The sequence below is a fragment of the Lasioglossum baleicum genome, chromosome 6, assembly GCF_051020765.1.
Source record: "Lasioglossum baleicum chromosome 6, iyLasBale1, whole genome shotgun sequence".
NCBI lineage: Eukaryota > Metazoa > Arthropoda > Insecta > Hymenoptera > Halictidae > Lasioglossum > Lasioglossum baleicum.
The window spans coordinates 9,842,055-9,866,197 of record NC_134934.1 but is presented as its reverse complement, the minus strand read 5'-3'; the positions used below and the strand labels follow the sequence as shown (position 1 = coordinate 9,866,197).

The 24,143-nt window shown below is 34.6% G+C and overlaps 4 protein-coding genes across 7 annotated transcripts; 3 read left to right on the top strand and 1 right to left on the bottom strand.

Annotated features, from left to right (window-relative positions):
* Positions 1-562: 562 nt before the first annotated feature.
* Set1 (SET domain containing 1) lies at positions 563-7,357 on the top strand. 2 transcript variants are annotated; one of them, XM_076426325.1, is made up of 10 exons: positions 563-1,566; positions 1,905-3,664; positions 3,796-4,071; positions 4,154-4,468; positions 4,540-4,818; positions 4,929-5,563; positions 5,653-6,298; positions 6,398-6,619; positions 6,710-6,967; positions 7,056-7,357. In XM_076426325.1, exons 2-10 carry the CDS (start codon positions 1,937-1,939, stop codon positions 7,227-7,229), a joined length of 4,533 nt encoding a protein of 1,510 aa, XP_076282440.1. In that variant the 5' UTR covers positions 563-1,566; positions 1,905-1,936; the 3' UTR covers positions 7,230-7,357. The 2 variants fall into 2 exon arrangements, with proteins under 2 accessions (XP_076282440.1, XP_076282439.1); XM_076426324.1 differs by having other exon boundaries at positions 4,540-4,839.
* Positions 7,358-8,396: 1,039 nt separating this feature from the next.
* Med21 (mediator complex subunit 21) lies at positions 8,397-10,364 on the top strand. The gene is made up of 3 exons (XM_076425042.1): positions 8,397-9,085; positions 9,157-9,268; positions 9,843-10,364. Exons 1-3 carry the CDS (start codon positions 9,044-9,046, stop codon positions 10,226-10,228), a joined length of 540 nt encoding a protein of 179 aa, XP_076281157.1. The 5' UTR covers positions 8,397-9,043; the 3' UTR covers positions 10,229-10,364.
* Positions 10,359-14,799, bottom strand: Waw (Translation factor waclaw). The gene is made up of 7 exons (XM_076425041.1): positions 14,389-14,799; positions 13,280-14,092; positions 12,953-13,192; positions 11,902-12,167; positions 10,963-11,177; positions 10,681-10,893; positions 10,359-10,607 (listed from the first exon to the last, which is right to left on the bottom strand). Exons 1-7 carry the CDS (start codon positions 14,472-14,474, stop codon positions 10,482-10,484), a joined length of 1,959 nt encoding a protein of 652 aa, XP_076281156.1. The 5' UTR covers positions 14,475-14,799; the 3' UTR covers positions 10,359-10,481.
* A 3,106-nt stretch (positions 14,800-17,905) lies between these two features.
* On the top strand, positions 17,906-24,066 carry Pgant7 (N-acetylgalactosaminyltransferase 7). Of its 3 annotated transcripts, none has more exons than XM_076426045.1 (11): positions 17,906-18,111; positions 18,374-18,572; positions 18,640-18,845; positions 20,024-20,190; positions 20,259-20,466; positions 20,747-20,923; positions 21,001-21,244; positions 21,429-21,650; positions 21,743-21,841; positions 21,918-22,043; positions 22,781-24,066. In XM_076426045.1, the coding sequence occupies exons 2-11, from the start codon at positions 18,417-18,419 to the stop codon at positions 22,919-22,921; spliced, it is 1,746 nt and encodes a 581-aa protein (XP_076282160.1). In that variant the 5' UTR covers positions 17,906-18,111; positions 18,374-18,416; the 3' UTR covers positions 22,922-24,066. The 3 variants fall into 3 exon arrangements, with proteins under 3 accessions (XP_076282160.1, XP_076282159.1, XP_076282161.1); XM_076426044.1 differs by having other exon boundaries at positions 18,344-18,572; XM_076426046.1 differs by lacking the exons at positions 17,906-18,111; positions 18,374-18,572 and adding an exon at positions 19,563-19,704 and having other exon boundaries at positions 18,829-18,845.
* The last annotated feature ends 77 nt before the right edge of the window (positions 24,067-24,143 follow it).

The window sequence follows — 24,143 nt, the reverse complement described above, 5'->3', positions numbered from 1 at the left end:
AAACGAACCATCCTCAATGGCGATAAGAACCAATAAGAACCGAACTTCTGGCTTTAGGCTGCTTTAGACACCTTAGGTACAGTTTCTATGAAGACAATTGTTATAAATAATAAATATATGTGTATAATATAAAGGTCATAATCCTCTTGGTGTTAAAAATAATTTCAACTGTATAAGCAATAGTATTACTGTATTTTGTTAACATTACTTTTTCTAAATAAAATATAATATTTCTATATACATATATCATTTATCATGCAATAGTATTTATATTTTATATACTAGTTTCATTTTTAAGTTTTAGGCAACATTCAATTATTTATTATAGTCAATAAATTTATTTGAAATGATATGTGTATTTTTGATGTTGATGATATTGTATATATATACTCTCTGATATATTATATCACGATTATATACATATTCAATTAACATTTTTGATTGATACTGTACGTGTGCACACGATACGCGCACTTTTCTTTAAAGGCAGAAAGGTGATTCGCTAATAAGTTGACTGAAATTTCTGTTAGATCATAGTTAGCCAATGCATGGACCAAATGCCATTCATTGTATGGGAAGAAGATTTTCAGCAATAATTTTGTAATACTGTCGTTAAACTTTAATTACCTTTTGCAGATAATTGGTAAATATACAAAATGCCAGCAGTAATTGAGATTTTCTACGATTTTCTGGGCAATAATAAAATTTGTGAGCCAAGACGAATTAAGAGACGAAAAAAATGTTAAATACTTGGTTCAATCATCAATTTGAACTTTCATTTGGTGCATTGTAACATATGAATATTTTACAATGATGCGAATATCTTCTGATGGATAAAAAAGTATATGTTGTTTAGCAAAATGTTTGTACAATTTATTTAGTAAAATGGTCAAAAGAACCGTCATGGTCTTTATAACAAGGATGGCGTCATCCGAATGTGTTTGCATACTTTTATCAAAGCTATGGATTTGTTAAAGTTAATCAAATGCACATTATGTACCAAGTTAAAGTGAGATAAGCTCCGCTGAAATAGTTCATTGGCATATTGTTGTTTTTACCACCGATTGATACTCGATAAAAATTAGGAAAATCAGGGCGCAGTGCGTTGTGCTAGCAGTCAAACATTGAGGTAGTTTTGCGCTGGTGTGATCGAGAGCTAGTACCAATAAACGCCTATATTTTTCACGAAAAATGGTCAACAAAGAATAAAAAGGAGTTCAGTTACGAAGCCGATATTCGAACGATGTCCACATAGTAAATATAATATTACAAAAACAAGTCGAGAAATTACATGGTAGCGAAAAAACCGGAACGTATATTTGTATAAAATTCAAAGGCTGTGTTTTGCATAAGAAAAATTTCAACTTCATTGAAGTTTCTACAAGGAAATAAGTATAAAAGCCGTTTTATAAGGAATTCTTTTCAAGAAATGGTTATCACGTCGCTTCATTATTTGAAAGTCCAATTTAAAAGCTACGAAATGTTTAAGGTTATGTTTTAATAAAACATGAATTTCTTGAATTAACAAGCGAAGTAATTTATCAAGACAACACAAACGAACTGGATGTAAGTTAAAAATCGAAAGACACCTTTAATTATGTGTTACACTTGTTTTCCGTAGAAAATATTTTTTCTGTATATTTTCTTTTTAGTGTTACATTTCTATAAAGTCTTTTTGTTGTCAATTTGTTCGTGTATAACGTTTATTCATTTTATCAATTATCGATTCATTTATCAATTTTACACATTCAAACTATAAACCGTATTTTAAACTAACGGTGACAGTTGATTTGTATAGATTTGTATAGATTTGATTTTTATCATCTTGGATACGTTGTACATTTATCTGATACATTTTACCATCATTTTAATATTTTTAATTTAGTTTTTTGCTATTATTGCAGCAATTTACATAAATGGATGATGCTTGGAGGCAATGAACGGAATGGAGAGACATGGGCATGGATATGGACATTCACATGCGCACTCGCATCGTCATCGTCATTCACATGGAAATTCGCAGAGTGCATCGCAAAACTCGAATCAGTCGTCGAAACATAGCCACACTCATGTAACGCATTCGCAGAAAGATGCATCTGCTGTACAGACACCTCAGAAGCCGAGAAATTATAAATTACTAGTTGATCCGTTTTTAGTGAAAGGTGCATCAAAATTATATAGGTACGATGGCATGGTTCCAGGAGATCCGACTTATCCTGAAGTTCAACCACGAGACCCGAGATCACAGTTAACAAGAATATGGACTCGCTTAGAACAGCTCGATTTGCCTGTACCTAGATTTAAAATTGACTCTAATTATTGTGGTGAACCACCTCCGCTTGAAGTAACGTTTTGCCATTTAAATGACAATATTGATAAAACTTTTTTGACAGACATGGTTCAAAAGTTTGGTATCGTAGAAGAGCTTACTGTTTACTACCATCCTGTGACTAATAAGCATCTCGGAATCGCGAGAGTAGTGTTCGAAACTACAAAGGCTTCGAAAGCGTGTGTAGAAAAATTAAACAATACGTCTGTGATGGGGAAAGTCTTAAGAGTGTTTTTGGATGCATTTGGAGAAGAATGTAAAAAGATCTATGACGAGCTAACTATAGAGAAGAAGCCGGAGAAGAAAATAGAAAAAGAATTGAAACCTGAAAATGATCAAGGAAAGCATACACCTATCGATAAAATTGTTGAGGACAGAGATGATTTCCGGAGTAGTAAAAAATTAGTGTCGAGTATAGACAAAACCAGAGATACGTACATAGAGAACTCAAGATACAGCAAATATAGAGATTACCCTACGCCTAGTGGCAGTACAGGAAGCGATTTAGGCTACGGTACTGCACCTAGCGAATTAAATTATTCTAATAATTACTCTCAAAATTCTACCCCAGCCACAAACTATGATTTCTATTATGGCAGTTACCATCATCAACCTCCGAATAATTATCTAGCAAATATTCCTCAAAATGTATCGCAAAATCTTCCAATACAGCAAAATTCAAGTATGTGGTGGGCAAATAATACAGGAGCTAGTTACGCATCGTCGTCATCTATGTGGCCGGTACAACATGGGACAAATTTAGATAATTCTAATTCGACTGTAATTCCAATTACAAAGGCTCCTAATGTAAAAACGCATCACACACCAAAAAAGGAAAAGGAGAAAGAGAATCAGAGTGGCACTAAAAGTTCTTCGAGGGATTCGCCGGTAGAAACTCGTAAAACATTAGATTTAGATACAAGAATTGCCATGTTGTTGAAGGATAAAGCAGGAGGAATGGCACCACCATTTCTGCAGTTCGGTAGCGATTCCGAAGATGAGAAAAAATCTGTCAATGCGGACAACGAAATGCTTTCGGAACCACCGAGTCCTTTCTTATCTCATGAAACGTATAAATCATGCTTCGAGAAGATGAGGGAAAAGAATAAAGAAAGATGGAAAATACACGAGAACAACATTAATCAATTTTCTGTTGACGAAGAATTAGGTAGTGTTATAAGTTCGAGCGAAGACGAAGCATTACTTGGAAGTTATAGTCCGGCTCCAGATGAAATTGAACCGGAACCACCGAAAGAACCACCACCCCCACCTCCTCCTGACGACGATAGGATGTCGTTAAGTCCATTGAGTTCGGGAGATGAAAAAATTGAGGAGGTGATTATAAAATTAAATGATATCATTGATATTCAGTAGAGGTGTGCGAGAACCCGAAAATGACATTTATTCTTGCACACTTCTAATATTTGGATCAAGTATAATAAATTTGATAATTGTTATGCGTGTAGGTGATAGCTCAAACGGAAACTACAAGTCAGTTGTATCCAGGAGCAGGTTATGCTGGACATTTAACACATTATCCCACTAATGATATGTATCATTGGCCTCGACCAACCCAATATCCATATCCTTACGGGACAACATATTTACCAAGCCATTGTCAACCTAGTACGACACCGTTCTCCGGAGCAGTAGGAAATCATCAAGGGGCAAATTATTATCCTTCTTTTCAATCACGGCTTCATGCCATGGCAAATCATAATATTACAAAAGATAATCCACAGGTATATGTTTTTTTTAACTCCTTACACATGTTGTATACGATGCAATTCATCTGTTTATAACAATGAATTAATAAAAATTCAGGGTCCTACTATTAATGGAGTGTTAAACAGAGTCGTGAATGAGTTAAAACAAATTTTGAAAAGGGATTTTAATAAGAAAATGATTGAAAACACTGCATTCAAATTGTTTGAAGTATGGTGGGATGAGAAGAAGTCTGAGAAAAGTCAAATCCAAGGAGGAGATAATAACACTATTGTCAATAATAGTAGTAAAGAAGAAGGCTCGAAACCTCAAGGGATATCGTTGCTTTTAGAACAGGCAACTCCGCTTGGATTCAATTACGATGGATTTGGTTTGGGGATTAGAGCTAGTATGCCAAAGATGCCTTCTTTCAGGGTAAGATCTATATGTATATATTTCTACGCTTTATTTATATTTTATAATAACACGATACTTTTCTATTGTAGCGTAAAATTAAAGCTCCCAGCCCATTACCACAAGACGAAGATAGTCGCCAGTCGGGTCATGGTGATACTGAAATTATAGAAAGTGATAGCGATCTTGACTTAACATCTGTACAGAAAGTTAAAAGGCCGCTTACTTCTCTTCCAAGTGTTTCCTCGTCATCTTCATCCTCGTCGTCGTCAAACGATAGCTGCAGCGATGAAATGAGCTGCAGCGAATCTTCCAGCAGTTCGAACGATAGTTCTGACGATGAAATGCATTCTGGAAATTTCGAAGATGAGGTATATGTTAAGTCTGTTAGGGTAATGATCAGTCAAACCACTATAAGTACGCAATATGCGATAGGTACGTTTTATGTAGTACTACATCAAAATTTATTTGTTATCTTCAGCAAGACACGGATAGTCGTGTGTCGGACCATCGTCCCTTGGCTTGTAATAGCGAGGATCCTGATGTTTTAACAGAATTGGCAATTCAAAGGTCTTTAGATTGTCCCACCCCAACTGGCAGAGAAACACCAATACCGGACATTAAGATAAGAAACGTAAATTCTAACGAATTCCCGCAATATGAAGATGAAACTAGACCTGCAGCATCACCCTTAAGATATGAAGATAAGAAGGAAGAGGTAGAAGAAATAAACGAAACATCTGTCAATGAAGAACAATTTAAAAAACCTAAAGCAGTGTTCTCCGACACTGAAGAGAAGATTCTAGAAGATGAGACGCAAAAGGTAGCACAAGCTACGCTTACTGCAACGATACCGGTGAAACAAGAGCCTCGTGATATGCAGAAGATGGAAAATTCTGCAGCTGAAGCTTTAATAACGTTAGCTGGACAAGATAATATTATAAGACACACAAGTCCTGGACCTTTGCAACCAAATATTATTAGAGCTCTTCAAACCATGTCTGCCAAGTACATTAATGACGAGCCCATATTGAAGGAATCAGAGAAGATTGAAATGTTCAGTGAAATACCTACTACAGATTCCGAGGAAGAAAGCTTAGAAATCAGGAGATTAAGGTTTGCAAAATATATTATCATTTTATCTGTGAATATATTTGGGAAAATTACAGCAGAAACTGTGACATTATTTTCTTTTGTTTAATTAGGTACCAAGCTGAAGCTGACCTTCGATTGAATGGCCAAAGAAGTCCAAGTTTACGTAGTTCTCAAGTTTCACAAGTATATATGGAACATTCTTATTCGTTACCGCCGTCTCAGTCGGAAGACACAGAATTTGTAACTCGTCCACCTCCAGCACCAATAAAACCTGTAAAGATAAAAGCTTCGAAGATTATTAAATTGGCCAAGGGTAAAGATAAGACTCATAAGGTGGAGAAACGGAAATTCAACAAATATACAAAGATACATAGTCATCAGAATCACGAAGGAGAGAAAGAAAATATTCAAAATGAGTTTGTTTATGAGAAATATCCGAAGAAAATTGTACAGGAACCAATGGTGACATACAAGGAACGCGATCTTATGTCGGAAATGGCTATTTTGTATGAATTTTTAACTAGAGGTATAGATGCAGAAGATGTGGAATATTTAAGACGAAGTTACGAAGCTTTATTAGCTGATGATAGTCAAGGATATTGGTTAAATGATACACATTGGGTGGATCATCCAGCAACAGATATTCCAAGTCCCGCTAAACGAAGAAAAAGAGATGAACTCAGACTACACGCGAGCGGAAGCGCAAGAACAGAAGGATATTACAAAGTTGACATACGAGAAAAAGCCAAACATAAGGTACAATTCTAGTATATGTAGAAAAGTAATTAGATCTTATAATATTACTGGAAGCGTATATCATAATGTTATCAATTTAAAATTGCTTAATTTTCATAGCATCACTATGCGCAAAGCATACAACGCAGTCATGATGTTGAAGATAGTAATGGTCCTTATGCTGGTGGCGACGGAGCAATGAATGGTCCAAAGAACAATACTAAAGCTTTAACTGGTAAAATGCAAGCACTGTCTCGCGAAGCTCGAAGCAATCAACGTCGATTATTAACGGCCTTCGGTATTGATACCGACAGTGATCTTCTTAAATTCAATCAATTGAAAGTACGGTCCACAAATTGGTTTATATAACTAATTATAAACGTAACTTATCTAATTGTCAAGCATTTCATAATACTATTTTTTATCTTACAGTTTAGGAAAAAACAATTAAAGTTCGCTAAATCTGGAATACACGATTGGGGTTTGTTTGCTATGGAACCAATTGCAGCTGATGAAATGGTTATCGAATATGTTGGTCAAATGGTTAGGCCAGTTGTTGCTGACTTAAGGGAATCACAATACGAAGCGACTGGCATTGGTAGCTCTTATCTTTTCCGTATTGATTTAGATACAATTATTGACGCAACGAAATGTGGCAATTTAGCGCGATTTATTAATCACAGCTGCAATGTAAGTATCGATGTTACTAATATTTAGGAGAATACAGAGAACATATTATTTATGAAAAGCTGTAACTTCCTTCTTTCTTCTTTTACAGCCAAATTGCTATGCAAAAGTAATTACAATCGAAAGCCAAAAGAAAATTGTAATCTATAGCAAACAACCGATAGGAGTTAACGAAGAAATTACATATGATTATAAATTTCCTTTGGAAGATGACAAAATTCCTTGCCTATGTGGAGCTCCTCAATGTCGGGGTACACTCAATTGAATCATTCATAAAATTATATTGTTCATCCTTTTTTCCTGTCTTCTACACTTCATCATATCCTACTCATATTTTTGTAAATATTTCCCCATGTAAACATTTTATAAAATGCAATGGAAAATGCTAAATTATGTTAATATGTGCACCTTTTCTTTTTAATATCCTTCCCTTATGTGTGATAATGTATATATAGTACATATATATATATATATTATTATATTATTATTATTATATATATATTATATTATTGTAATTATATATATATACATTATATATAATTATATATTATTATATATATATATATATATATAAATTATTATTATATAAAATGTCTAAGTAAATTCGATTATTCTTATGATAATATCTCTATATATATATTATGACATATACATATATTATTCTTATATGAATATACCTGTGTCACGCCAGATTTGAAGCTTAATAATTTAATAAGGACTTATGTAAAATACAAATGTAAGTAATGTTTTGAAAATGGTTTGATATCAGCTATAAGATCAGTCTGTATATGTACTGTAAGTACAGCTATATCAGATGTAATAAAAAAATATAGAGTTCCATTTACTCTATAATTACTATGATTGATTATCACACTGAGTTGGGTAAAAGTTATTTCGAATAATGAATAAATCCATATGCAGAATTATTCGTCATTCACGAATAACAATTGAATTCAGCAATATATGAAAGTTCCACGTTATTCCCGCGCCCACGTGAACCACGTGAATCAACGTGAATAGCAGTGAATAGCAATTGATAGCAATGCTTGCAATTGCTTGCAATGCTGCCAGAACGGGGAAATCGAGGGGAATTAGTGATGCCAGATGAGGGGAGTCACGGTGAAATGATGTATCCCCTCTCTGATGACGGGGAATGAGTGGGGCGAATGGGAGACACGAGTTGCACGTGCGCGATGGGGACCGTGGAGTGTGCGCCTGCGCACGGTGCTGGAATAGAATAGTGGAAGGGGTAAGGAGGAGAGTACATGAGCATGAGCTCCGTTTGGAGCTCATTCTGGCATCACTGTCTGGTATAGGCTAAAAGTTGGTATGGGGGCAGCACTATACTGAAGGCATAGGAATCCCATGCGTGAGCACCAGGGGGTGTAAGCTGCAATGGAAATAGGTGGTCCAGTATATGTAGTTCGGCCCTAGTACTGAGGTGGCGTTGGTGTCGCTGCAGTTTTTGCGATACATATACCAAAATTTTCAATGCTTTTATAAGATCGTCGGTGGGCCAATCAGCTAAAGAGTTGGACTACCAAGCGGTAGACCGAGGTTCGAATCCTGTTGGGGTAAACAGTTTTTTTTACAACCGTCTACCGCTTTATATCTATATATACTGCCATTAGTTCGGCCCAGTTCGGCCCTACTACTGAGGTGGCGCTGAAATACTGGCCACTTCTTTAACACGGCAGCTTGCACCCCCTGGTGAGCACTCTCATATGTATGTAGTACACTCTGTGACTCTGATACACTCTCTGATACTATCTGACATCGTTGTTGATTTGTGTCAATTTGACATTTATAAATCTCTAATGACACCTACTTCTGAAAGAATAATGTGGCAGTTAGTCAACTAATTGAAACATAACGATACATAAAATCTATTCGAACATTAACACGTGTGAACTTCTAGCGCTGAACTCGAAAAGACGATTTATGTAGTATTTATATAGCATGTGATTTATTTGTTACACTGCAGTCCTAAATATTATGATACGTAAAACTAATACGTATTATAAATTTCATTGAAAAACGTGGTCATATTGGATTTTAGAGGTTACTTCATTAAAAAATATGGCGGACCGTTTAACACAATTGCAGGACACTATAAACCAAGTAATATAACTTCTCAGTTTTACTTTACATACAATAACAAGTGTGATTGTTAATTACGTGAATTATTTTAGCAAGCAGAACATTTTTGTAACAGTGTAGGTATTTTACAACAATATTCTACACCTAGTAAATTCCCTGGCTTTGATCGCGTAGGAACACCACAACCTCATCAATCTCAAGAAGGTACGTTTATTATTCGCTTATATTAGGTTATTGCATATAAAACGTTCGATTCATGACAGTAACTTTAAACAAACATAATCTACTCTAAATAAAACTTATTGATTAAAGTAAGCAAAGTAAGCGAAATAAAAAGTTTGTGCATTAATTGCAAGATGCAGGAGCTAAATCTAAATTTATATTCTTCATTAATAATTTTAATGTGATGAAAATTAATTAATACTCTCAAAATCTTTTAATATTTTCGCTGTTTTAAGTTGCATTTGCTCATTTTTGTTATAAATGCATAAAATTCGGAGTCTAGTAATTATGAGTGACTAGTGAGTTCGTTTACTACTGCATTTTGACCAATTATCTCATAATGTTGTCGTCATTATGTTTATTCTTTCGCTCATATAAACAGAATACATCCACTGATGTTGAAATAAATTTTATTCACAAATAAAGTTGAATATACAGAGAGAAACTGAAGATAGAACTTGAAAGATTCCTGAAATCGGACGTTTCATATGCGACGATCTAGTATAAATGAATAATTTTGCTTCGTCAACTACATTATATCATCTTTTAATTTTAGATTATGCAGCTCTGTTCGCTACTCTAATAGCAAGATGCGCGAAAGATATTGATACCTTAATAGAAAGTTTGCCAAGCGAGGAATCCTCGCAAGAATTGCAGGTTGCAAGTCTCAGTCGTCTTGAACAAGAAAACCAAGAAGCCGGAGAACAACTAGAGGAGGTTGTGAAACAAGGAGAAGCACTTTTACAAAGAATTCAGGCTGCTTTACAGGATATTGCTCAGAGTCAATTAGATATGCAAGATCCAGCATCTACATCCGTAGTAAATATTAATCTTAACACTACCATGACATTTAAACAAGAGAATGTCAATTCTGTAAATACTGTGCCCTCAAATAATGCACACCAGATGTCCGATCCTTCACCGAGTTCTATAAATCAATGATATATCTCTGTAATGGTCTATGTTAAGGAAATTAGGACTAAATGGTTATCATTCAGTATGTATACATTGCATTAAAGTATTTAACTTCCCGAATAAACCTTAAGAAATAACATATTTTGTACTTTGAAATAAATAATAATTTAATTGTATTTTAAACTGTTTTATTTCATACATCAGGTAGTTGTAATTGGTATATATTCACAGCTGAATTTCTTTGAAAAACTAACGAATGTTTGTACACAATTTTATTCTATTATCTTTTAAGAACTTTTATGAACGTATCTCGCGGTATAGGGATTTTTCCAATCATTTTCATCTTCTTCTTTCCCTCTGATTGTCTGGCTAATAATTTCTTCCGTCTGGTAACATCACCGCCATACTAAAAGAAAATAAATGATCGATAGAATCGAGAGCATAAAACACACATATGATTGTAGCAAACGAATTCTTACTAGTTTTGCAGTAACATCTTTTCTGTATGCTTTCACATTTTCCCTTGCAACAATATCTCCGCCTACCATAGCTTGAACGGCAATCTCGAACATTTGACGTGGAATAATATTTATTAATTTCTCGCATAGCTGTCTACCTAATGTAACAGCTTTACTGGCATGTGCAATAGTACTTAATTCTTCCACTACAGTGCCATTCAAAGCTATATTCAACTGTAACATTTAAATTCATAACATATTAGAAAAATGAATTATTAAATATAGTAGAGTGATCATAAATACCTTCACTACTTTCGATGCTGCGTAACCATGTTCTTCGTAATCAAAACTAGCATATCCTGAGGTTGCACATTTTAGTAGATCGTGAAAATCAACGATGATTTCATTTAACGGTAATGTAAATTGTAACAGCAGTCTGTTATTTCCAATATCTTTCGTTAGTTGTTCCACTCCGCGTTTTTCATGACATAAAGATAATACTTCGCCTAGGTACTCATCTATTTATGCAATTAAAAAATTCTTTATATCTGTTTAAAAACGACAATTACGTAGCGGACAAAAGTTTAAGATCGCTCTAAAGAAGACGATAACTTTTTTGATATTGTACTATACGATTTGAACTTTTTTGGGAAGCTAGAGCAATTTGTTTACTAAAGGATGTGAAAAGAAATTTTTTCAAAAATTGCAATTGATCGGAAATGTTGAAAAAATACTAAAAGTTGAATTTTTAACTTTTTTTTGTGGGCTTATATTGAAAATTTAAAAAATACGTTTTGTGGATCTTTGTCAATTAGATGCACCGTGAAAGTTTCATCGAAATCGGTCGACGTTGCAATGATTTATTGCCGAGAATCGTGAAAATCTGCAATTTTTACCATCTTTAAACCTTTGTAGCTCATTGCAACGTCGACCGATCTTGACGAAATTTTCAGGAAATGTTTAATTGGAACAGATCTACAAAACTTATTTTTTAAATTTTCAATATAGGCCCGCATAAAAAAGTTAAAAATTCAACTTTTAGTATTTTTTCAACAATTCCGATCAATTGCAATTTTTGGAAAAATTTCTTTTCACATCCTTTAGTAAACTAATTGCTCTAGCTTCCCAAAAAAGTTCAAATCGTATAGTACAATATTAAAAAAGTTATCGTCTTCTTTAGAGCGGTCTTAAACTTTTGTCCGCTACTGTATATCTCAATTAATATGTAAGGATTAAGTATACCTGGTGTTATAATCGTCCCTAAAACAATAGGTTCATACAATTCAGTTACAATTTGCGGATTAGGAAAATGTACCGGATTATTGAATATGATTTCATCGCTACCGTACTTTTTAATATTTTTAGCCCCAAATATTTTTGCTTTGTATGTTACATTTGGTACAGTAACGATTGGCTGAGCGCCGTATTCTTGCTCTAGACGCTGCATAAAAACTTCCATATGTAATAAACCTAAAAAGCCAATTCTCCAGCCTTGTCCAAGTGCTACACTAAAATAGATAAATATATATACGTACAGTGACTCCCACTAATATTAGGACAGTCTTAAAAACACCGCGACTTTTCAAATATTGGACTATGCGGTTTTAACTTTTTCAGAAAGCTAGAGCAATTAGTTTACTACAGGATGTGAAAAGAAATTTTTTCAAAAATTGCATTTGACCGGAATTGTAGAGGAAATACTAAATGTTGCATTTTACAACTTTTTTATGCAGGCCTATATTGAAATTTTGAATAATATGTTTTGTAGATCTGTGTGGATTATATGCATTGTGAAAGTTTCATCGAAATCTGTTGATGCTGGGGAAAAATGACAGTCATTGAAAGATGTAAGAATTCTTAGATTTACTGCTGTTATAGGCCGAAAATCGTGAAAATCTGCAATTTTTACTATCTCTAAACGCTTGTGGCTCATTACAACGTCGACCGATCTTGACGAAATTTTCAGGATATGTTTAATTGGAACAGATCTACAAAAAGTATTTTTTAAATTTTCAATATAGGCCCACAGAAAAAAGTTGTAAAATGGATCTTTTAGTATTTTCTCTACAATTCCGACCAATTGCAATTTTCGAAAAAATTTCTTTTCACATCCTGCAGGGAACTAAGTGCTCTAGCTTCCGAAAAAAGTTTGAATCGTATAGTCCAATATTAAAAAGATTATCGCGTTTTTTCGAGCGTACGAATATTAATGGGAGTCACTGTATATCTGATCTTATTCTTTTCTTTATATAAATGATTAACTTACAATTAGTAAAATCATTGTGAAGCATACCTATAATCTACGGCAGCAGTTACACCGCTATCGTTTAGAATTAATTTTTCAACAGCAGTTCTCATTGCATCGAATTGTGATTGATCTAAAGGATATACTCCTGAGAAAACCATTGGTTTCGGCGTTTTGATTTGTAGAAGAGGCTCTACAAGCTGACCTTTTATATGTAACGTGTCGCCGATAACAGCTTCTTTGGAAGATCTCATATTACACGCAATGCATCCTACTTGACCTGCAACTCTAATCAGATAGAATTGAATTTTTATTTACATAATCCCTGTTCTATCAATATCCGTAAAATTATAAAAAGTAGACATTGACATTTACAATTTTTTTACAGCGTCCTCACTAGGTCTTAGTAGACCGAGGGTTTTGATCTCATAAGATTTTTTATTCTGTACAGAAGTAATTTGATCTCCCACTGATAAGGATCCTTCTTTAATGTACACCAAAGAAATAGCTCCTTTATATTTATCATACCAACTATCAAATATTAAGGCTCTGGTTGGCTTTTCTCTAAATACATCAGGTGGTGGAATTCTTTCGACAACAGCATCTAGAACATCTTTCACTCCGATGCCAAGTTTTGCAGATATTTTTAAAATATCTTCTTTCTTTATATCAAATAGTGTTTCTAATTGACGTATTACCCTATCTGGATTTGCGTTTTTTAAATCTATTTTATTTATTACTGGTATTATAACCAACTTCTGTTTCACAGCTAGATAATAATTAGCTACTGTTTGTGCTTGTACACCATCGTTCGCATCAACAACTAGAACAACTCCTTGACAAGGAACTAAAGAGCGATAGACTTCCGCCGAAAAGTCTACATGACCAGGTGTATCTATTAAATTAAGAAGATACTTAGTCTCTTTATACGTATAATTAAGAGATGCTGTTTGAGCCTTGACTGTGATTCCACGTTCCTTTTCGACTTGCAATGTATCCAGTATTTGTTGTCCAGAATTTTGTTTTATTGCTCCTGTCAGTTCTAAAAGTCTGTCAGCGAGTGTGCTTTTTCCATGATCAACATGCGCTATAATACTAAAGTTACGTATATTTTCTATCGGTATCGCACATTCCTTAGCATCTTCTGATTTCGTAGAATAAAATTTTCTACAAGGATCTAGATATTTCCTAAAATTAAATACATTTTTAATTTCATTCAAAACCACACAGGAATATATGTTTCTTCTATCGATCGTATTTGCTGATAATAAATTTTTAAATGTTTTCGGCGCAACGGTTCGATCGTTTATTACGAATTATAAAGCAATCGATCGAATAACGTTGATTTTGTTTGACAATTAGCAAAATTGCTTTATAATTCGTAATAAACGATCGAACCGTTGCGCCGAAAACATTTTAACAATTTATTATCACACAGGAATATTTAAGAAAAAAGCCCAAATCGAACTATAAATAATACAGACCTATTAAATTTTGATGAACATCTTTCGAAAAGCTTATAATTTTTCCGGGTACACCATATTTGACAAATAACTTTATTTATCCCCATAATGAATCAGTAAATATAAGTCGTATAAATACTATATAATTACTATATGTATTTACATCATTTATTTATTTAAAATGTGACATATAATTTCGGGTTAAGAAAACTGTCTTCAAAGCTATTATAGGTCTCATATAAAGAAAGCTTGTATAATAAACGAATGTTATATTTTTATTGTTTATACAAAATAAGCTATGTGTAAGCTCGTACTAAGGTGTACGATTCTCTGTATATAGTAAATAGTATTTAAATGAACGCCATGTGATGGGTTCATTCAAGAAAGTTAGGGCTGCTTTGTTTACTTGTGAAACCATAGAATATGGAGTATACATAGAGGATTCACTCACCTAAATATATAGTTCTCACACGAAGGGTGCGCCCAGGTTGGCCCAGGTGCGCCGGTGCAAAAATATCACTATTTCCGCTCGCCAATCGGCGACAGAGAAGCACAGAGAAGCAGATACCAGGGTATCGCCACTCAATGTATTTTTCTGTTAGCACGGAAATCGAACGCCATCTGAATTTCGTGTTATATAACTAACGGGTAAACGCGGGAATTTTAAATCCATACTACCCATTCCTTGCTAATTTATAATTTTTATTTGAAAATAAAACAAATTAAAACATTTTAATACATTTTAAATTCAGTATATTCAATATTGTAACACTTACAAAAAGTATATGTACAATTTTCTACTTATTAATAAATTCAAACCATATTATCAAGCGCGATAACACTGTTTCATTACAAATATTGCAAATTAAACATTATTTACAAACTTTTTCACGATGAGAATACATCAAATGCATATCACAGCAATTAACAATGAACTGGCTCAATAAAAAGCAAAATAATGTATAACACACATCCACACATATCGTATATCTCGTAACACACATCGAGATCGTACAACACACATCGCAACTCGCAGAACATACATCGAGATCGTATAACACGAGATATAAGATGTGTGTTACGAGATGTACGATGTGTGTTACGATATATACGATGTGTGTTACGAGATATAAGATGTGTGTGGATGCGTAACACACATCGTATATATCGTAACACACATCGAGATCGTGTAACACACATCACCCACATCGTATATCTCGTAACACACATCGTGCATCTCGTAACACACATCTTATATCTCGTAACACACATCGTACATCTCGTAACACACATCGCAACTCGCAGAACATACATCGAGATCGTATAACACGAGATATAAGATGTGTGTTACGAGATGTACGATGTGTGTGATGTGTGTTACGATATATACGATGTGTGTTACGAGATATAAGATGTGTGTGGATGCGTAACACACATCGTACATCTCGTAACACACATCTTATATCTCGTAACACACATCTTATATCTCGTAACACACATCGTACATCTCGTTACACACATCGAGATCGTACAACACACATCGCAACTCGCAGAACATACATCGAGATCGTATAACACGAGATATAAGATGTGTGTTACGAGATGTACGATGTGTGTTACGAGATATAAGATGTGTGTGGATGCGTAACACACATCGTATATATCGTAACACACATCGAGATCGTATAACACACATCACACACATCGTATATCTCGTAACACACATCGTACATCTCGTAACACACATCGAGACGTACAACACACATCGCAACTAGCACAACATACATCGAGATCGTATAACACGAGATATAAGATGTGTGTTACGAGATGTACGATGTGTGTTACGACATATACGATGTCTGTGATGTGTGTTACGAGATATAAGATGTGTGTAGATGCGTAACACACATCGTATATATCGTAACACACATCGAGATCGTATAACACACATCACACACATCGTATATCTCGTAACACACATCGTACATCTCGTAACACACATCGTACATCTCGTAACACACATCTTATATCTCGTAACACACATCAACATTGTATAACATACATCGCATATCGCAGAACATACATCGAGATCATACAACACACATCGCATATCGCATAACATATCGCATATCGCAGAAAGCGAGGGTCATCTGTCCTTCCTTTGCGCAATCAACGATCGGCTGAGTGGCTAGACTACGACGAAGGACGACGACTGACCACCAAAAGAAGGTCATGGTGATAGTTTGGTGGTCTGTGGCCGGTTTGATTCACCACAGCTTCCTGAATCCTGGTGAAACCATTACAGCTGAAAAGTACCACCACCAAATCGACGAAATGCACAAGAAACTTCAAGGTTTGTGTCCAGCACTGGTCAGCAGAAATGGTCCTATCCTTCTCCACGACAACGCCCGGCCGACCCTTCAAAAGTTGAACGAATTAGGCTACGAAACTATCTCATCCACCATACTCACCAGATCTCTCGCCCACCGATTACCACTTTTTTAAGCATCTCGACAACTTCTTGCGTGAGAAATGCTTCAAATCCCAGAGAGATGCTGAAACGGCATTCAACGAGTTTGTCACCTCCAGGCTCCAGAATTTTATTCGACCGGAATAATAAGATTCTCCAACCTAATACATTGAAACCGTATATTTTTGTTTACAACTGTTTACAACGTGCACCAAAATACTGGCATCAATTCCATCTGGCGGACTGTTTGAGAATTACTCCTGCAAGTAGTGACATCTTTATTTCGTGTTATAGTACTAAATTCGTGCTAACAGTTCTCCTATTAGAGTGGCGATACCCTGGCAGATACGTTTCTCGCAGGAAAGACACTGACATGAAACAGCTTGATTTTTTCGATCACGCGGGCGGGCTGCATTTAGCGAAGAAGCAATATTTTTTTAAACTCTTTGTGTTGAAATATTCTCTGCATTATTGCGAGGTCCCGTACAAAGTCCTTTTTTGCAATTTGGCTCTTGGGACTTTATAAACAACAAAAGTGTACGTTTTTATAGAAGAAATTTTGTTCTGTACACTTTTTGCGAAAAAAGGGCTCTGTACGCTAACCCGCAATAATACAGAGAGTATTTCAACACAAAGAGCATTTGGAAAAAGTGTACAGACAAAAATTTCTTCTATAAAAACGTACACTTTTGTTGTTTATACAGTCCCAAGAGACAAATTGCAAAAAAGGGCTTTGTACGGGACCCCGCAATAATACAGAGAATATTTCAACACAAAGAGCATAAAAAAATATTGCTTCTTCGCTAAATGCAGCCCGCCCGCGTGATCGAAAAAATCAAGCTGTTTCATATTCTCTGTCAGTGTCTTTCCTGCGAGAAACATATCTGCTTCTCTGTCTTCGTAGTTCACTTCCGCTCCGGCGCACTAGAATCTAGAAATTTGAATTTGCTAGGGACCTTACTAGCGACGATACCCAGACGATACCAGACGATACGAAACCATACGAAAAATTAAAAGATTCTGTATGTGTACGTCACTGTACGTGTACAGTGTACACATTGCACACCTGACTACATATACAGACAGATACAGATAATCACATATCTATAAAAGACACGTTGGCTGTTGCTTGAAGCAACGTAGCTTCAGATTTTTTGAAATGATTCAGTTTATTGCAATATAGTTTTCAGTACTCTTTTAGTACGTTCCAACATTTATTTTATAAAATTACATTTTCATAATACATTCTATTTATATATGCATTTTTACTTAAGGTAATTAATAGTTCAATATAATATACTTCTATTATGTCTGAAAGTTTGAAGCACATCTCAATAGAGATCTTAATTTTATAAAAATCATATAAACTGAAGAACATATTCTTTTTTATAGCGTTTGAAATATACTATACACCTTCGTTCAGTTAACTTCTGTTAGTTTTTTTTATCACTTTTTAACTGTATTCAAATGTTCTTAACACTTGAGCAGCTGTCTCTTTGTTCACAGAAACAGAACTTTACACCTATTAATTTTTAGGTATAATATTTAATATATATACATATATATTACCTTGATCAAGATGAGAATTGTGCAGCTAAGAAGGAATCGTCTTTTTAGTATTATTATGGGTAGTATATTAGTCCTTTTCTTATTATACATTGTTATCAGTAGTTATTCTGATAAACCAATAAGCAATTTTAAAGAATATTGGTCGGACAGTTTGAAAAGTAAACAGGTAAATGAAAGATTAATATCTTCTTCGTACTTTGTAGGACTGTATTATAATTAATATTACTTTATAGGTTCCAGTTTTAACTAAAGAAATTGGAAATTTTGAAGACAAAAATCCACAGATAAGGACTGGACCTGGAGAAGGAGGTAAACCTCATATTCTCAGAGATGATCAACAAAATGATATTCAGCAATCAGAATCTGATTATGGTATGAATATGGTATGTTCTAATGAAATTTCATTAGACAGATCGATCCCTGATACAAGAATGCCAGAGTAAGTTTTTGATATTAGTATTCCTTTTTGAATTCCTATAGTTTAACCCTTTGCGACATCAGAGAAAGAGAAAACAGGATTTTATATGTATTTGGTTCTTCTTATTTTTTAGTTATTGGGTATGGGAATAAGTTTCCGCCTTTTCGGAGATGTCGTTGTACTTCCGTTGTACTACCGATCGCGTATTCGATGGAACATAGTACAGCTTGTCAAATGTAGCTGTGCGGCTGAATGTCCCCCACAAGGGGAAATGACCCTGCTGCACAGTGGTAAATAGGCGGAACTTCGCAACGATAGAGAACTGATCGTCCCCTGTCAAACGATGCACATGGCGACAGTTCAGTTAAAAAGTAAAGTGACACAAGTGTATTCACACAAACATATAAACAGTTGTTTTGTAAATATGTTTACTGCTGCAAGAAATAATGGACAGTACGTACTTTTGACGAGGTGTGTACCTTACCATTCGAATGTCGCATCTTTCTCTCGTCGAATGCGGTCTTTGTTTTTTTCTGCGCATTCCTAAGTTTTGGTCAACCACACAGCTAGATTTGACAAGCTGTACATGTTTTCGAAAGGTCTATGTCTAAGCTTCAAAACACAGTGGCAATTGTTTCGAGCGTGAACAGCAGTCAATTTTTTACGTGCAAAATGTCGACTTTTGTTGCAAGTAAGCAGCATTTGCGGGAAGTCATGTTGCATTATTTTGTTTTAAAGAAAGGTGTTATATATTTACGGGGACGATGCTTCATCAAAACCATGATTTCGACGTAAGGGACAAAGATTGCGATGGTGTGCCAAAAAATTCGAAGATACAGATTTGCCAGCATTGCTTGATGGAAATCCACGTCAAACATCGGTATGGTTTATACGGTTCTTTTCAATAAAAAAGGGCGGAAACTTATTCTCATACCCAATAAAAACAAGTAAAAGTTCCATAAATATAAATTACAACAAAGTTTGAGTAATATCTAACATAATTAGTACACAAAATTGTTTAAAATAAGTAGCAGTCAAGGAACTGTCCTTTGAAGTAAATTTCAAATGAAATGCTTCGAATAGTAGGTAGTTGTTTTGGCAAGAAAATTGAAAAATAATTCAGAGCGCAAAGGGTTAAGATACATAGAGATTTTTTCTATATTCTGAACACAAATAAGAATAGTATATTTGATTAACAGATGCAAACATTGGAATTACTCGGAGGTACTTCCTCGAGCTAGTGTAATAATAGTATTTCATAATGAAGGTTGGTCAGTACTAATGAGAACTGTCCACAGTATAATAAACCGTACTCCTCCCCATATTTTGGAAGAAATTCTGCTTGTAGATGATTTTTCCGATAAAGGTAACTACATCATATCTTTATAAGCAGGTAAATGATATTAGTAATACTAACTAACAAACATGTTCTAGATAATTTGAAAGGCGATTTGGAATCTTATATAGAACAGTGGGATGGCAAAGTAAAGTTAATAAGAAATTACGAAAGACTAGGTTTAATAAGAACAAGATCTCGTGGTGCACGAGAAGCTAAGGGTGAATGTATAGTCTTTTTGGACGCCCACTGTGAAGTAAACGTTAACTGGTTACCACCCCTTTTAGCCCCAATTGCTGTTGATAGGTACTTTATTTCTCTGTAACAATGTCAAGAGATCAAATTTTCTAATCTTATTATTAGACTGCGGATGTTTATGCAATTTTCAATTTTCATAGGCAAATTTTAAGACAGCGGAAACACGTGAAATGTTATTTTCAGTGGTAGTAGTCTTTGTAGATCTGAAATCAATCAAAATCGTACTAAATTCTGTGGAATTTTATTTACCAGCATTCTTTGAATATTTTCTGAAGCCATAAACGTATAAAGATCCGCAGTCTACTCATTATTCTTGAAATATTTTCAGAACTGTGATGACTGTTCCTATAATCGATGGTATCGACCATAAGACATTTGAATATCGACCTGTGTACCAAGAAGGACACTTATACAGAGGGATTTTTGAATGGGGAATGCTTTATAAAGAAAACGAGCTTCCCGTGCGTGAACAAAAAGCACGGCCTTATAACAGCATGCCCTACAAGTAACTTATATCTATAAAATATTCGTAGAATATTAGCGCAGAAATATTTGGCATGTATTAGGTAAAACTGAATTTAGGTCTCCTACTCATGCTGGTGGCTTATTCGCAATAAATCGTAAATATTTCTTGTCATTGGGTGCATACGATGAAGGATTACTTATTTGGGGTGGAGAGAACTTTGAATTATCATTTAAAATATGGCAGTGCGGTGGTAGTATTCTTTGGGTTCCTTGTTCACATGTTGGACATGTATATAGAGGATTTATGCCATACACATTTGGCAAATTGGCTCAGAAGAAAAAAGGACCTCTCATAACTATAGTAATGCAATATGTTTTACAACTAATATATATATACAGTAGCGGACAAAGGTTTAAGACTGCTCTAAAGAAGACGATAACGAGACAATATTAAAAAAGTTATCGTCTTCTTTAGAGCGGTCTGGAACTTCTGTCCGCTACAGTAACAATAATGAGGGTAGCATTTATTTGAAACTTTTTTACAGAATTATAAAAGAGTTATTGAGACTTGGTTCGACGATAAGTACAAAGAATTCTTTTACACAAGAGAACCCCTTGCCAGACAACTTGACCATGGAGATATATCAGAGCAACTGGCTTTCAAAAAACGGAAAAAATGTAAAAGTTTTCAGTGGTACATGGAAAATGTAGCTTATGATGTTTTCGATAAATTTCCTGAATTGCCACCCAATCTTTTCTGGGGAGAGGTAGAGTAAAACTAGAAATGTTTGCTATAGTATAAATGTATGCACATAGTTCAACCATATATGTATGTTATTTTCATTTTTATAAATTTCAGTTACAAAATGTAGCAACTGGTACATGTTTGGATACAATGGGTCATTCACCACCCAGTCTAATGGCTACATCTCATTGTCATGGATTTGGTAATAATCAGGTAATATTAGTTGGATATCAAATAGGTTATTCTACTTATCACACGCAGCAATAATTAATTTAACAATATTTATCAGCTAGTTAGATTGAATACAAAAGGTCAATTAGGAATCGGAGAACGATGCGTATCGGCAGACGGACAAGGAATAAAATTTGTATTCTGTCGACTAGGAACTGTACACGGTCCATGGCAATACGATGAAGTAGGTGCTATTGGCATTTTTTAGAAGTGTGCGAGAACCCGAGAATGTCGGGTTGAGAAGTTTTGAATTCTCGAATGTATCGGAATTCCCGAGCATATTTGGCTTCTCGAATGTATCAAGATTCTCGACAATTTTCAGGATTATTCCCGAGCATATTAGAAGTCTATTTTATCAGGAATATATTCGAAACCCGACTCGTTTTGAGTAGGGCTGTTACTTTCCTTCGAAGGTCGAAGATTTTGAAGCTTCGGAGCTTTGAATTTCGGAGCTTCGATTTCAGAACCTTCAAAGGTGATGAAAATCGAAGTTTCGAAGCTTCGAGTTTTGAAACTTCGAAAATTCGAACCTCTGTAGTAAATTATTAGAGGATTAAAAGAAACGGAGTTTCGAAGTTTCGCTGCTAAGTTATGTATATTTGATACAGTTACAGACACTCCTACATTTCGAAAGAAAATACGCCACCACAGCTAAAAGATTGATTAAGTTACAACTTCATACGATTCAAAAACTTCGTACACTTCAATACTTCGAAACTTCTTACACTTCGAAGTTTCCTTCGTATCTTCAAAGAGTCGAAGCTTCGGAAAAGTAACAGCCCTAGTTTCGAGCCAATGCCTTCCCAACTCGATCATCAGATACCCGACATTTTCGGGTTTTCGTACACCTCCAGTATTTTCGTACATTCTGGATAGAGAAGTCCGTTGAGAGCAACCAATTAAATTTCTATAATTTTGTAGAAAACGAAAACGCTTTTGCACAGAGTGCACAAGAAATGTATAGCACTTCATCCTCAAACACAGCAACTATCTCTAATGCCATGCGACATCAACAATACGTATCAACAGTGGTCTTTCAATGAAGTTCATCCACAATGGTGAAGAAATGTAAGTACTAGGGTTGTTTCCGTACGAGGTGCTTCGCGCGCCGAATTGAATAGTTTCAAGTGAAACTTGAAATCATTGCGTTGACTATTTTTATTTTATACAAGAAAACTATAGCTGAGATTCTATTTTTGACTTTTTCCTCGTATTAAAAGGACTCGGGTTTACTGAAAAAGATCATCTAATACGATACATTTTAAATACGTAATGGTTATGAACAATAGACGATAAAATACCGGTGCTGTACAATTTTAATAACGTTGATCTAAGACTTACGACTGTATTAGCAAATGAGAGTATTCGAAATAATACTACTTGTGCTCATAAACATAAAACAAGAGAAGATAAAGTTTTATATACTACATTAAGATCTTACGCTTGAGATCTTTTTCCATGTTTTCCTATGACATTGAATACTCGTTACACCATGTGATTTGTCCTTTACTATTATAGATTTAACTTCGTACTTCATGTTTAACCCTTTCACAGTCTGTTTAATCTGCGAGAAATTAACTTTCGATCCCAGCTTCATTAAAACTAACATAGAATAGTACTGAAAATATGTCATTGTTAATTCACTGCTAAAGTGATTGTTTTTTGTAAATAAATTAATGCTAAATGACAGAGGTCTATTTTACATGGTCGACTTGTAAGACAAAATTATAACGATTGCAGACTTAATGAGAAAATTATATAAGACTTTTAATTCTATGTCTAAAAGAATGCATCATTTCAATGAAACCATTTCATAAACATTCATTAATTCGTGGCAAGCTGTGGAAGGGTTAATGAATTTTTCAAAACGAAAGAACCTAGTTTGTCGAATCGTCTTATATACAAAATGGAAAAATAAGACTGTTTCAGTATGAAATAACTGATTTAAATGTATGTACACGTCTAACCCGTTTTCGAAGTGCATTTTACTTACATTACCAAAAGAACGTGAGAATGCGTGCTTCCAGATCCGACTGATTCTCTCATCGAAAGAGCATGTTACTAGTATAGTTTTGTAATCGTTTTTTTAATTATTTAATGCATACTTTCAGGCAGGCAGTTACTTACTATAATGTACAATACGTAACATATGGTATCTCGAAGTTAATGTATTAAGAAAATGAAGCAAATACAATAATTTGTCATAACGTTTAGCTTTTTCTTACTATGTGATCAATATGATCCTCGTTTTACATATATTACAAATTTTTCTTTTAACTTATGG

Bases quoted from the DNA above. Each gene is read 5' to 3' on its own strand.
- Med21 (XM_076425042.1), top strand. From the start codon at position 9,044: ATGGCGGACCGTTTAACACAATTGCAGGACACTATAAACCAA. The intron at 9,086-9,156 runs GTAATATAACTT...GAATTATTTTAG, and splicing joins TGCAGGACACTATAAACCAA to CAAGCAGAACATTTTTGTAA. The intron at 9,269-9,842 runs GTACGTTTATTA...TTTTAATTTTAG, and splicing joins ACCTCATCAATCTCAAGAAG to ATTATGCAGCTCTGTTCGCT.
- Set1 (XM_076426324.1), top strand. From the start codon at position 1,937: ATGAACGGAATGGAGAGACATGGGCATGGATATGGACATTCACATGCG. The intron at 3,665-3,795 runs GTGATTATAAAA...TTATGCGTGTAG, and splicing joins GAGATGAAAAAATTGAGGAG to GTGATAGCTCAAACGGAAAC. The intron at 5,564-5,652 runs GTTTGCAAAATA...TTGTTTAATTAG, and splicing joins TTAGAAATCAGGAGATTAAG to GTACCAAGCTGAAGCTGACC.
- Waw (XM_076425041.1), bottom strand. From the start codon at position 14,474: ATGGGGATAAATAAAGTTATTTGTCAAATATGGTGTACCCGGAAAAAT. The intron at 14,093-14,388 runs GTCTGTATTATT...ATTTAATTTTAG, and splicing joins TGTTCATCAAAATTTAATAG to GAAATATCTAGATCCTTGTA. The intron at 11,178-11,901 runs GTATACTTAATC...TTGCATAAATAG, and splicing joins AGGGACGATTATAACACCAG to ATGAGTACCTAGGCGAAGTA.
- Pgant7 (XM_076426045.1), top strand. From the start codon at position 18,417: ATGAGAATTGTGCAGCTAAGAAGGAATCGTCTTTTTAGTATTATTATG. The intron at 18,846-20,023 runs GTAAGTTTTTGA...TTTGATTAACAG, and splicing joins CCTGATACAAGAATGCCAGA to ATGCAAACATTGGAATTACT. The intron at 21,651-21,742 runs GTAGAGTAAAAC...TATAAATTTCAG, and splicing joins CCAATCTTTTCTGGGGAGAG to TTACAAAATGTAGCAACTGG.